General features: G+C 43.5%; 1 protein-coding gene across 5 annotated transcripts in view; it reads right to left on the reverse strand.

Annotated features, from left to right (window-relative positions):
- Positions 1-3,900: 3,900 nt before the first annotated feature.
- Positions 3,901-13,940, reverse strand: part of Trim2 (tripartite motif containing 2) — a 144,211-nt gene continuing 134,171 nt past the window's right edge. For all 5 annotated transcript variants that reach the window (XM_051157370.1, XM_051157366.1, XM_051157368.1 and 2 more), the window contains exons 9-12: positions 11,581-11,749; positions 10,203-10,273; positions 6,813-6,953; positions 3,901-4,222 (exon numbers count right to left, since the gene is read on the reverse strand). In XM_051157370.1, coding sequence (XP_051013327.1) covers positions 4,070-4,222; positions 6,813-6,953; positions 10,203-10,273; positions 11,581-11,749 — 534 coding nt within the window. In that variant the 3' untranslated portion in view covers positions 3,901-4,069. The remainder of the gene's footprint in view (positions 4,223-6,812; positions 6,954-10,202; positions 10,274-11,580; positions 11,750-13,940) is intronic.

Raw genomic sequence — 13,940 nt, forward strand, 5'->3', positions numbered from 1 at the left:
TTGATTTGAAGGAAAATTAGATAAGGTTTACATCAGGCAGCCTTAATGTGATCCTACTTGCAAAGGTCTTATTTTAAAAGCATTCACACACACACACACACACACACACACACACACACACACACACACACACACACACGAAAATCTCCCTCTTCCCTGTTGTGAAGCTGGTGAGTAGAGTGGGTGCTCTGGAGTCCAAGTGCATACAGAGATTTCTTTTCCCATTTGGAGTGATCTACAGATGGCCCATGTTGACATGCTCTCTCCAGTTTCCTCCGTAGGCACTACCAAAGCATTCACCCTTTAGCACGAGGCTCCACATACCTGGTAAGGTACCACTTCCAGTCCATTGCCCGTGAGGACAGACATACCCTGTACATGTCATGGGGAACAGGTGTGCAAGAGCTGCACGGAACCCGGGATACTTATTGCCTCAATTGTCAAGGGTAGGAAACGCGGGGGCTTGCTCGGTTGCCGAGACTAAAGGCTCATCAGAAATCTTACACATCCTGTACAAAGTGGCAGTCACTGAGGCTTTCTAGTCGTGTGTTTCTGGATAGTCAAGTGACTCTCTACCACCCCGTGTCCAGCAGGGGAGGTGTATGCTGGGAGAAGACACACTGCCATTAACCTATAAAACCTGCTTTGTCCTTAGTGCCCAAGGGAAATTTGAATGCTTACTTTCTTGGTGCGCCATATCATGAGAGAGTGACAGGTTCTATACACATGACAAAGATAAAGTAAACAGTAACAGTAGCCTAGAAGAAAAAAAGCCACTTATTTTAGAAATCCTTCTTAGTTTACTAGGAACCATTCCACTCAAATGAGACAAGAGTTCATTTCGATCTTGTCTATCTGTACCTTAGCAGCAGCACTTTCCAAAAAACAACAAACAAAACAAAAAAACAAAAACAAACAAACAAAAAAACCACATTTACCACAAAGAAATATAGGAAGTGCACGCACGTACCCAAGTGTAGAGTGTAGTGTTTCCTGGAGCGCCTATGGCAGGTGCTTTAGTAGAGATGGTGGGACAGGCCTAAATTAAATTATTTTTTCATTCCAGTTTGTACAAATATGTGTGTATTAAAAAAAAAAAAAAAAAAGAACTGAATTTGTATTATTTCCTATCGAGATATCAAGCCTAACCTTTTATATATGAGACTGATTAGTTTATGAATTAATTTCTCAGTTCACAAATATGTCAATGTTATGTATATATGTATATATATATATGAATTCATTCAGTAAATTCATTTTCAAGTTAATAGTTGAAACCTGGAGGCACAGCTCAGTTGAGAGCGTATGCCTAGCATGCCTGAGGGCCTGGACTCCATCCCCAGCACCACAAGAACAAAACAACAGCTGGACATAGTGGCGAACACCTTTAATCCCAGCACTTGGCAAGCGGAGGCAGGTGGCTCTCTGAATTGGAGACCAGCCTGGTCTACACAGCAAGTTCCAGGATACCCAGGACTGTTAATCTAGAGAAACTCTGTCTGGAAAAATACCCCCCAAACAAACAAACAACAACAAAAAACCAAACAAACAAACTAAAACCTAAAAGTATATATATGTATATATATATATACATATATATGTGTGTTTGTGTGTATATATGTATGTGTATATATATATATATATATATATATATATATATATATATATATATATATACACACACACACACACACACACTCAAAAGCTTGTTTTCTGCTTGTGAAAATTAACCAAAATTAATTTACTCATTTAGAAAAGCTTTCTTTTCAATAGCCCAGAAACAGTCCTTCAGGCAGACTATTAACAGCACAACAAAATCCCCTTGCCAGAATATAAGCTGTAAGAAGACAGAGATGCCTTTTTTTTTAATGCACTGCTCTGGTCCCAGTGTCTAGATGCGTTCCTGGCCCCTGTTAGGAAGTCTGCAGATATGAACACTGAAGTTCATACTGAAGGCTTGGGCCTCAGGCACAGCTCAACTATAGGACTCTTGCTGAGCATGTATGAGGCCATGGGTTCCATCCCCAGCACCAACAAAAAAAAAAATTAAAAATCAAAATATAAAGTCAAAGACCTATTTCATGGTAATTCAGAATCAATCTTCCTTCATCACTCTAAAACTGGCATTGAAGTTTATGTCTGTCACAGATAGGATTGAATATTTTAAAACTTGACAGAACTAAAATAATAATAAGCCAAACCCTAGTGTAAATCTCCAGAAAATAAAAATTTTTCCCACCAAGATGTTGATTTGGGCATAATAAATTAAATAGATCATTGGGAGTGGCCAGATTTCCTTTCTTAAAAAAAAAATTTTTTAAAGTCCTGTATCAAGAACATTTGAATTTTAAGGTACTAAGCCATAAACATTGTCATGTGTACCTAAGGGGAGTGTGTTTACAGTATCCGTCTAAGGTGCTTGCAATGAACGAGATCCCGAAGTCATCATCAAACAGGTCAAACACAGCTTTCCTGTTCGGTAGAACTGAGTAGACCATCAAATGGTAGCAAGAGACCACATCTTATTCTAGAGTATCCGTGACAGGTAATGGTCCTCACAATGCATTTATACTTAAGTGGAAGGTAATTCAAATTCGGTTTTTAAAAATGTCTTCTTCTTCTTTTTTCCTTCTTTCCTTCTTTCTTTTCTCTTGAAAGCAAAGAAGACCATTTGCTGACCGGAAGTCAGGTTTCACCACCATGCCGGGAAACGGCAACACTCTCACTCCACACGGATGGACGGACAGACGGACGGTTCAGACTGCAGCAGCAGCAAAGGAATGTGCTGAAGGGCGTCTGGAGAATGCTTCCGTCTTTCAGAGTGCTGTCTATTTCCACACACCAAGGACTCAGCTGTATATATAATATGTATGTATAATAATTCTATCTTACCCTAACCATGTACACTTGTCCCTTAATGCCTCTACTAGTCAATACACAATGAGAAATACCCATAGCATGCCCTTACCTGTAGTGCGCACAGAACTTTGGTAACACTTGCTCTCTAAGGGAAAAAAAAAAATCATTCATCAATCACATGCCTTTGGTTGACACCATCCATCCTCCAAAGGGCTGCTTATGGCTCTCTGTCCCAGGACACTGGCGTCCGACTACATGTGCTGACATTTTTTTTTTCAGGAGGTAAAGCTTTCGCTTTCATGATGTGGAAGAAGAATGACATATTGAACACATGGCACGTGAACATGACTTCTCTTGATTACGTTCTGGCATGTTGATCTGAAACGAACAACTGGAGGTGGGGGGAGGCAGGGGGGGCGGAGGGGAGGGTGCCCTTGCTTTTGCTGTATGCCTTCCAAAGCATCGGGAAGTTCAGGTTTTCCAGAGATAACATATTTCGTTTTTCTGATGCGAGGTGAGCAGAAACTGAGAGAGGCGAAGAGAACACACCGGAAAGATCTTTGAGTAAACCCAGAAAGGCTGCGGAATTTGCATTGATTCTGACGGGGCTCAACTCAAGGCCCCCCCCCCTCCCCCCCACGAAATAGAGCTTGGGAGGGCCTTGCAGGATGCCTTGGATTTTTCAAAAGTAATTTATACGTGGTTGTTGATAACCAAAAACATGTCACCAGAGTAATAACACCTACTGTAAAAGTGAGGTTGGAAGGTCCCCAGGGTCTTGTGATTGACGTTAGAAAAAATAGGAAACTACAAGTTTTGTTCTCGGAAGCGCTATGCAAAGGCTTGCCATTCATTCACTGGTCAACGGATATGCTAATTCTCCTTAAGGTCTGGTTTGCAAAAATTAGTTTAACTACCTAAATCCCCGTCCTATGAGCCAGAGTTCGCAGGTGTAAAACTTCGCAGTTTATATAGATCCAGTAGAAGAGATTCTTTTTAAATCCTAAAAGTGAATTACAGAAATTGGATAAGCAGGTTTTGTTTTTGTTTTTCAGGAAATGGTTACATTCAGAAGAAAAAAAAAAAAAACCTTGGAAAGTTCACCAAAGATTCTTTCTAGTATGAAAAGTCCTGTTGTGATCCGGGTCCCACTCTGGGAACTCCATTCCAGTTTCTAGTGCAAGGGCTCACAGCACAGGGGTGTCTGCTGTTACTGCAAGTACCGATAGACCTTGAAACAGTGGTTTCCGGAGTCGGCAACCACAACGTGGCCGTCTGACGTCAGGGCCAGGCCTTGGGGGCCATAGAGTGGGTCAGCAGATGTGTTGATATAGGACAGGAAGGATCCACTGCCATCAAAAACCTGCGTGGACATAAGATACGAGCATCAGGGAAGGTACATATGCTGAAAACCACGTATCTAAAAACAGCATGGAAGGGACGCTCGGGTTTTGTTCGGGGTGCTTGTACACACGCAGTATTTGATGGTTAATCTTGGTTGTGGATTTGGTTGGATTTGGGAGCAACTATAAGACGGCTTCTGGGAACGTCCATAAGTATATTTCCTGAAAAGATTACCTGGGGGTGGGGTGGGGGGTAGAGGGCAGGTCTCTCTTAGTATGGCAGTACTTCCTTATTATGGCCCAGGCATAAGGAGGTCTGAGAAAGAAGTTGTTGCTTTTGGGCCCTACTGTCTTCTGTCCCCACTGGTGAGTGCATCTACCTGGTTGTTGCCGCTGCCACCACTGCTACCATCCTTTGCTGACATCGGAACCCAGCTTCTTTAGCCTTCCAACACAGGCTGAAGAAGACCTGAGGTAGGGCAGTGGTTCTCAACCTGTGGGTCATGACCCCTTTGGCAACTCTCTATCTTAAAAAATATTTACACCACAATTCATAATAGAAGCAAAATTACAGTTGGGAAGTAGCAACAACAACAACAAAATAATATTATGGCTAGGGGGTCACCCCCACGTGAGTAATTGTATTAAAGGGTCGCAGTATCAGGAAGGCTGAGAACCACTGCTCAGGGCCTACGGTCTAGGCCTTAACTTCAAGGTTGGAACTGCTGAGGCAGCAGCCTGGTGGACCGAGAGGCTACTAGGTTCTCGACTTCTCCAGCATACAGATGACCATGGCTGGACTCATGAGTCACTGCCATGAAACTTGTTGGCTGCTTTATCTTTTTTTTTTTTTTTAACCGAGCCTTTACTTTTATTACTTAAAAAAGCAACATATTTATTTTGCTTTCTGACTCTGTGCTTGTGCCTTCAACACATTCACAATGATTTTCTCTTCCTCAATAAGGAAAGCCCGCTTGATCCTGTCTTGGATACCCTTGGCACACATGGAGCCACTGTAGGCCCTGCTGACCGTGTTTCTTAGTCTTGGACAGCCTCGTCAGGACTCTAGGCCTCACAGCACGAACCCTGCGAAGTCTGCCTCGGCACACACCGCATGCAGATTTAGGTGCTTTCTCAACCTTCTTGGTGTACAGGTAAACAATCCTGTTGCCAGGGGTTCAGACAACCTAGTTTTGTTAGAGGCTGTATTGTAGGAGAGACTATGATAGCATATCAAATATTGGACCATTTTGAGTGCTTTTAAGCACCATCCCCAGAAGAAGAAAAGGAAGGGGCCTGGCCGCTTTATCTTATATTACAATGGCTGTCACATGTGCAGTGGCAAAACTGAGATTTTATTTTCCCCTGTTGACATCTGTATAGTGCAACGTGCCCATCTGGGCAGACGGCAGCAGCTTTTCATGGCCCACATGATGCCGCTGTGATGAAATAAGAGGCACAAATCCAGACCTGTAAGACTTCCTCCTTTACAAGTTCCTAGGCTCGATCCTTTGGACCGTTTTGTTTGGCACACGTGGAGTTTTAAGAAACGATGTAAGCAGGTAGATGCCCTGAGGCCACAGAATGTAAACGGCACCTGTGGGCCTTCGTAACTTGCCTGGACCCTGGCTTCTAAAGTATCAGACTCTCCCGCTCACCACCAGGAGACCACTGGTAGAGATCTCAGGAGGCGCTCGCTCTTTTGAGATAGGGTCTCACATAGTCCAGGCTAGCCTCAAACTCAAGGATGACCTCTCCGTCTCCACCTCCCAAGTGGTAGGGTTATATGTCTCTGTCACCATACCTAGTTTATTCAGTTTTGGGGATTGAATGCAGGGTCTTGCACATACTAGATAAACATTGATTATACAGGGAGTTTATTATAGTCAGCTTGGACTAGAAAAAATACAAAATTATAATATAATAATTATATATATAGTAGGACCATATATGAATGTGTGTATATATGTATTTATATATGCATTTATGTATGGATGTATATGGTTTGAAGTCAGTCAGGCTGGGCTTGAACTCTCTAGATGAAGGCGACCTCAACTGTTTATCTTTTTTCTTCTCCTTCTCCATGTGTTGGGGTTACAGTCAAGTATCAACACATTCGGCTTTGGCTGCTTGCCTCCTAACTGGCACACTGACTGAAAAGAAACGATAATAGCAATAAACATAAATAATAGTGTGGAGTGTCTGGAACAACTGTAAAGAGACATGAACATTTGTGTGTGTGTGTGTGTGTGTGTGTGTGTGTGTGTGTGTGGTTTTTTTCTTAGTGACAATCATAGGTTTTATTAAAATTACTGATTATTGCCTGTGTTCATAAATAACAGAAAGAGTCTTTGAGGCCAGTAAAACATCCAACTAGTGCTTTTTGTTCAATGGCTCCCTTGACTCTCAGCTATGAGCACATTACAGGTCCAAGGAGATAAACATTCAAACAAAAAAATATGATAAATAAAAACTTTGAATTAGAGGATTTGGTCTCCCTTTCCCGTCTAAGTGTGTGTGGTGTTAGGACTTTGGGTTCTAGGCTGGGCAACTTTTCACTTGAGAGAGCTCTCTCACCCACATCGCTGCACCCATTAGCGGCTAACATACCTGGATCCTGCTGTTTCCCCAGTCAGCCACAATGATGTTTCCGTTCGAATCCACCGCCACACCTGTTGGCGCATTAAACTGTCCATTTCCTTCCCCATTGGAGCCAAACTTCAACATGAATTCTCCTTCCTGATTAAATACCTGTATGAGATATTGAAAAACTCCTTTACTTAAAAATAGCTGACCCGGCCATATTGCTTTAAAAAAAAAAATTACTGTCTGAGCAAGACCTGTGACTTGAGAAACGTGTGAGAAAAGTGGTCTATCGACTAGACTCCTGCCACCTGTGGCTCCCATATCATATGCAATATCATTTATTATTCTGTCATTTATTCTGTCATTAACAACTGGGTGTTAAATACTTATATTATTTTTATAAATAATAAAATAATATAAAATGTTATGGATAGAACCGAAAATTTTTTTTAAACAATACTAGATATTATTCTATCTTCAAACAAGTAGCTTAGTTTACTAAAAAAATAAAAATTCCAAGAATGGGCACTCTGTCTCTATAGGATGGATTGTCATTCAGTTTGAATCACGGTTTTGTTAGACCAAATATTCAGGGTTTATTATCAATTTTACTATATCAACATAATAAGAACAAGAGGGCTGGGTGTCATACTTAGGGAGGATATAGGCATTTATGTGTGTCAACACGTGCATGAACAGACAGGAGCCATGGGTGAAGAGTAAACATGGTCTGCTTTATTTCCCTCAGAAGGTATTTTAGCTAAAATGGAGAGTTTCTAAATCCTAAGGCTTTCACAATTAGGACCAACAGAGGCTGTTCCAAGTGAGGGGTAAACAGAGCTCCTAGGAAATGCTCTCCCTTGCCTGGTGTGAGTGATCGGTCACTCACTCTGGTTTACTGATTATTCTTATTAAGAGTGATACACTATACGGATCAAATAGAGGTGACAGGGTTTGTTTGTTTGTTTGTTTATGTTTTATGTACATTGGTGTTCTGCTTGCTTGTGTGTGTGTGTTTGTGAAGGTGCCAGATTCCCCAAAACTGGAGTTACAGACAGTTGTCAGCTGCTATGTGGGTACTGGAAATTGAACCCTGGGTCCTTTGGAAGAGCAACCAGTGCTCTTAACCATGGAGCCATCTCTCCAGCCTCAGGTTACAGGTTATGAAATGAGACTTTTAATGACAACATTCAATGTATCTAATGGCAACACTATAGTGACCAGTTTTATCTTGATGCTTCAGGTGACACTTAAGGGCTCCGAAGTGTCCCTAGGATGTCAATTTAAATACCCATTATGAGGATGCTTACATGTATGGAAATGTTAACTAACAAATCAACTTTAGAGTGAAGGTTGTTCACGTGTGGACCTCGGAGGGCTCACAGCTTGGAGCACAGATCTGACCTGAGGATGACTTCAGGACCTTCGAGTCCCCGTTAGCTCCTCAAAACAAGCACAGGTAGCTCTTGCTAATGGGATAAGTTACAAGTGCCCCAGTGCAAGCTGGGTATGCCACAGGTGCAGCTAACTGGTGCAGCACGTGCCTAGCATGCATGAAAACCTGAATTTTATCTTCAGCAATAAGAAAAGAGAAGAAAGAGAGAGAGAGAGAGAGAGAGAGAGAGAGAGAGAGAGAGAGAGAAAGAGAGAGAAAGGGAGAGAGGGTAGGAAAAAGAGGAAGCACTGAAAAGGTTTCCTTAATTCTTAGGCTTATGTATACACAACACTGTAGCTTTAAAGATCAGTATGTTGGAGTTGGTGAGGGCACTGTTATTCTATGCTCCTTTCTTTATTCATTCCTACCCATGATCCTTTTGGGGATCTTTACTTAGTTTTTAGACCCAGTATATTTTTCTTGACATTAGTGCATCTACTTCATATTGAAATAAAGAACGCAGACTTTGCTTTATATTTGTTGTTTGACTTTTTTTTTCCCCCCTTTGATGTTCACTGAAGACGGGGTCTCAATATACAACAGCTACAGCAGGATGCCGTTACAAATGTTCTATTTTATAATTAGTCGTCCGTGTTCCTGGCTGCTATGGCTTGGATCTGAAATGTGTCTTCATAGGTTCATGCGTCTCCAAATTCAAGGATGTTCCGAGGTGGACTTCCTAGAGGGGAGTGGATGCTCTGACTTCATCAATGGACTGACTCACCGATAGTGTCATCACTGAATGGACCTGTAGGGGGCAGCAGAAAGCAGGGGGAGGCAGTCTAGCCAGTCTGGAGGAAGTAGGTCACCTGCGCCTTTGCTCTTGAGGGGGTATACCGTAGCCCTGGGCTCTTTGCCTCTGTTTCTCTTTCTCTGAGGAGTATGACTGAGATGAGGAGACCATGAACCAAAATAAACCTTTGCTCCTTGAAGTTGTTTGTTCTCTGATATTTTATCACAGCAACAGAAAGTTGACACAAGTGCTTTCTGTATCGTATTCAGGAAGTAAACTGAATCCTGAGTCTGTTATGCACAGGGGGAAGAAAAACCAATACAGTATCTATAGACTCCTGGACTCCTCCAACATTGGGAATTGAACCCAGCGCCTTGAATATGCCAGGGCTGGACCTTCAGCCCAAATGACTAACCCTAGAAACAAATGCAACCCTGAGAAGAAATGCTTGCCAGCGTACTGGTGTGACCACCTGCACACCTTCAATGGAGCATGCGTCAGTCCTGGAGAAACTGTACCCGCAACTACTGAACATATTGAATCATTGTGTGAAAGACCTCAAAGTGGAGGTCTTAAAATAATATAGATACCTCATATTGTTAGAGGAGACTGCTCTTTTTAAATTTAATTTAATGTATTTATTTATCTGTTTGTTTCAGACAGGGTTCCTCTGTATAGCCCTGGCTGTCCTGGAACTCACTCTGTAGACCGGGCTGGCCTCCAATCCAGATCTGCCTGCCTCCTGAGTGCTGGGATTAAAGGTGCGCGCCACCGCGTCGGCAAACCTGTTATTTTCTACGGTGCACCAATTGCAAGAACAAATAAATATGTGAAACACTGTGGGGTCAGTCATTGACTGATTACTGACCTACCCCAAGTCTGTTGCCACAGCAGAGTTCTAACATCTCATGTTTGAAGGTCTTATGCTGCAGAAGATCCAGACAGTGAATTTTTAGTTTGTTGCTAGTCAAGTAGCAAGTAAGTTCCAGAAAGTTCTGTCTCTACGTCCAAGCAACCGTTTTACAAAAATTTTAAATCATGCTCATTCATCCCAGCTTCCAACTAAGAAACTGACGGCCAACATATCTTATCGAGCTAAAACCTTTGTGTTGAAGCTGAAGTCAGATCCCCACAGGCTTACTCCAGTATTCTGAGTGTCTGTCCAGTGCTGTACGTTACCCCCAACCAGACCAGTTTCTCTGTAAAAGCAGTTCGGAGTTAGCGACAGTTGGAGTGCTAACATTACCTTGACAGAATGATTATGGAAATCTGTAACGATGATCTCATTGTTGCTATTTACAGCTGCGAAATGGGGACCTGTAATAAGATGGGGGGAAACACATGAGGGCTCCGACAGCAAAGACAGTCATTGCCACACTGGACAAGGTTAGCACATTGACTTCATTAACGAAAGGGCGAAGGACAAAGCCCCAATCCATGGACAATCACTCAGCCAGACTCCCAGCTCCAAGCTAGGTCTCGTATGTTTCTCAACTTGTGACTGTCTGCCCTGGCCTCTCCCCACCAAGTGCCTAAGAGTGGCAGTCCTAAGAAAGCAGGATGAGCAGATGTACAGAACTCTGTAAGCCACACCCACCACCTCTGACCAGGAGATGCTTTTTGCCGAGTATGGGAGGTGAGGGAATCCTACAAAGAAAACCACGGTCATTCTCAGCCCTGGGAAAGAGGCTCCAAAATATAATTTTTCTTCTGAAAAAAAAAAAAAAAACTGGGCAGAAAATCCACATTTTATAATATTGAGTGACTATTCAAGTCTGGCCGGGACAAAGAAGGAGAAAATGAGCCCAAAGAAAAATGATGCCGACCGGCACTAAATCTAGCCAAGCACCCTCTGAAAAGGAAATCGATGGGCTGTGCGCATCCAAGCAAGCCTGCGACTGCAAAGTTGCAGAGCACAAAGTAAAAAGGACTGCCTCTGTTGCTCTATGCAAAGGTTCTACACTCCTGCTCTCTTGCAGTTACCTACAAAGGTGAAATAAACTCGATCCAGAGGCTCGTTAAAGAAAACTGCAACCATGGGAAACGGTCGTTCATTGTTCTTCAAACACGTGTGTGTGTGTGTGTGTGTGTGTGTGTGTGTTTTAATATTTTATTTTAAAATGTATTATTTTACTTAATACAAATATTTGAAAAGCCAGTATCTTCTGTGTGAACAGTCAGTAGAAACCATTTAAAGGCTACCTGTTGAAGCGAGCCTTCTCAGGATAACTGAGAAGCGGCTACTTTGCTTCTACTTTGGTTACACCCCCAGTACTTCCCCCAAAGCCAGCACACACATGGGGGGTGGGGGGGATAGGAGTGGGGGTGGGGGGGAGGGTGGGTGTAGAGGTGGGGGGGTGGAGGGTTGGGGTAGGGGTGGGGGGTGGGGGTAAAGGTGGGGGGTGGAGCGTTGGGGTGGGGGTGAGGGTAGAGGTAGGGGGGATAGGGGTAGGGGTGGGGGGATGGGAGTGGGGGTGGGGGAGGGGTGGGGGTAGGGGTAGGGGGATGGGAGTGGGGTGAGGGGGTGGCATGGAGGTGGGGGCGCTTCAACATACTCAAGCACCATGCAAATGTGAGCAGAAGCAGCTTCGGAAAGGGGGCTTACACATTACCGGCAAGTGTACCTGCAAACTGCCTGTCCCCGTTTCCTCGGCTACCAAACCTGGTGACTATTTTCCCGTTTGGCTGGAAGATGAACACGCAGCATGCCTTGTTGTCCACCACAATGATGTGCCCATTTCGGTCCACAGAAACGCCTTTGGGCCCCATCAGTTTTCCTGATCCGATTTTTGTCTGTTAGAAACAAGCAGAGAAACTGGGTATAAACACTGAAGTTCAAAGCGTTACAGAAGCCAACCTTGGGCTAGATAGCTGTCTTAGAAAACCATTTGCTTGCATGTTCAGAGTAGCATGTGGGACAATGTTATCTCTGTCCCACAAAACCGGCTCTGCCATATTCAACATCTGCTAATGGCACTCACATAAAAGCTATATCTTTGCCGGGCGTGGTGGCGCACGCCTTTAATCCCAGCACTCGGGAGGCAGAGGAAGGCGGATCCATGTGAGTTCGAGGCCAGCCTGGTCTACATATCGAGTCCAGGACAGCCAAGGCTACACAGAGAAACCCTGTGTCAAAAAATGAAAAACAAAAAAACACAAAAGCTGTATCTTTAAGTCATGTGCCATCAAATCTGGGCCACAGTGGCCTTCGGCATGGACACTTGGTGAAAAATCACTTGCTTTGAGCACATCTGGAGTTTGCACAGACAGGTCCACTCACTTCCTCTAACCTTAAGATTCCTTGTTCTTTTCCTAAACAGAAGCCATCACTGTTGCTGCTATGCCTCACACCTAGCACTGAAATCTCAGGCATATGCTATTAAACTTCATTAGAATTAAGTTCCGTGTGGTTAGAAGTCACATCTATTCTATGCCCCATGGCGTGCTCAAGGCCAACCACACTCACTGATGCAACTATGGTACTCAAAATCACTTGTTTACTACATTAAAAACAAAAGTCCGGAATTATTTATAAGCTAGCCTAATCATGGTTATTATTTGAATGTGTGTATGTATGTAGGTATGTATGTTTATATGTATGTATGTATGTATGTATGTATGCAGGAAGGTAAGTGTCTATGTATGGTAAGTGTGTAGAGGCCAGGATTCAACTCTGGGTATTGTTCACTGAGGGACATACACCTTGTGCTTTGGGACAGATCCTCTCATTGGCTTCGAGCTAGCTAACCAGGCAGATTGGCCCAGCGTCAGGGGTCCCTGGGATCTGCCGTTCTTGGCAGCATCCATCTCCAGCACGCATTATCACGCTGATTCTTTTTAAACATACGTTACAGGGGACCAAACTCGGGTTCTGGTGCTTATACAGCAAGCCCCTTAGAGACTGAGCTATCTCCCCAGCTCCAAATCATGACTAAATCCTCACATTCTCACAGGGAGAGCAAAGCACTCGATTTTTAATAACCATAGATTTCCATATACTTGAGTTCTGCATTTATACGTCAACCTCATATCAAAAATCTCTCCGGAACACATGCAGACCTTTTTCTTGTCACTCTTCCCTAGCACAGCAAATGCCTACGAGTGATCTGCGTTGTATTCGGCACAAGGAATCTAGAGATGATTCAAAATAGAAAGGTGTTTATGGCTTATATACAAACAGTATCATTTCGTAGGAAAAACCTGAACCACTTTGGTCTTGGTGTCCACAGGGGTCCCGGAACCAACCCCATATGGAGAATGCACTTCCGGGAGGCAAAGTCAGACCTCAGAGTCTGTCGCCTAGGAAATGGAGGTCAGAGGCGGCAAAAGGGAAATCTTACTTTTTATTTTATTGTACACGTATTTTAAAAGCCTATTCGTGCTATCTTTTACCTTAAAAAGCCAACTTCCACCAATTGCTTTTCATAGGTTCTGCCACAGAACCCTCTCTCCCCGGGCTACCATTGCCTGATAAAAACCTGTGAGCAGCAGATGCACACTTTAATTTTTTTTTAACATCTATTTATTTTACTTTATGCGTATGAGTGTCTTGCCTACATGCATGTCTGTGTGTGCTTGGTGACTTCAGAGCTCGGAAGAAGGCGTCAGAGCCCCCTGGAACTGGAGTTACAGATGGTCGGGAGCCACCATGAGCTGGGTGCAGGGCTCTCTACAGCAAATGCTTCCTCCACCTAGCCATCTCTCCAGCCTCCTGCATATGCATCTTCATTTCCAGACGCACGGATGGAGCTTTCCCTGCGTAGGACTTCTCATGGGACTCTTTTCTAAGTTTAAAAATGAAGAGAATTCAGATGTGGCCACCTTAGAGCAGAGAGACGCAATTACTTTGAAAGGAGACATCTTGTCTTAGGCCAGGGAATCGCTTGTGTAAGTTTGATTCCGATGCTGCAATGAAGCCCAAGGATCAAAGAAGCTCTAACATACTGGCACGTGAGGAAACCGCTCACGTGCTTTCAAGCCTGAA

This window comes from Acomys russatus, chromosome 15, assembly GCF_903995435.1.
Source record: "Acomys russatus chromosome 15, mAcoRus1.1, whole genome shotgun sequence".
In the NCBI taxonomy this organism is placed as follows: domain Eukaryota; kingdom Metazoa; phylum Chordata; class Mammalia; order Rodentia; family Muridae; genus Acomys; species Acomys russatus.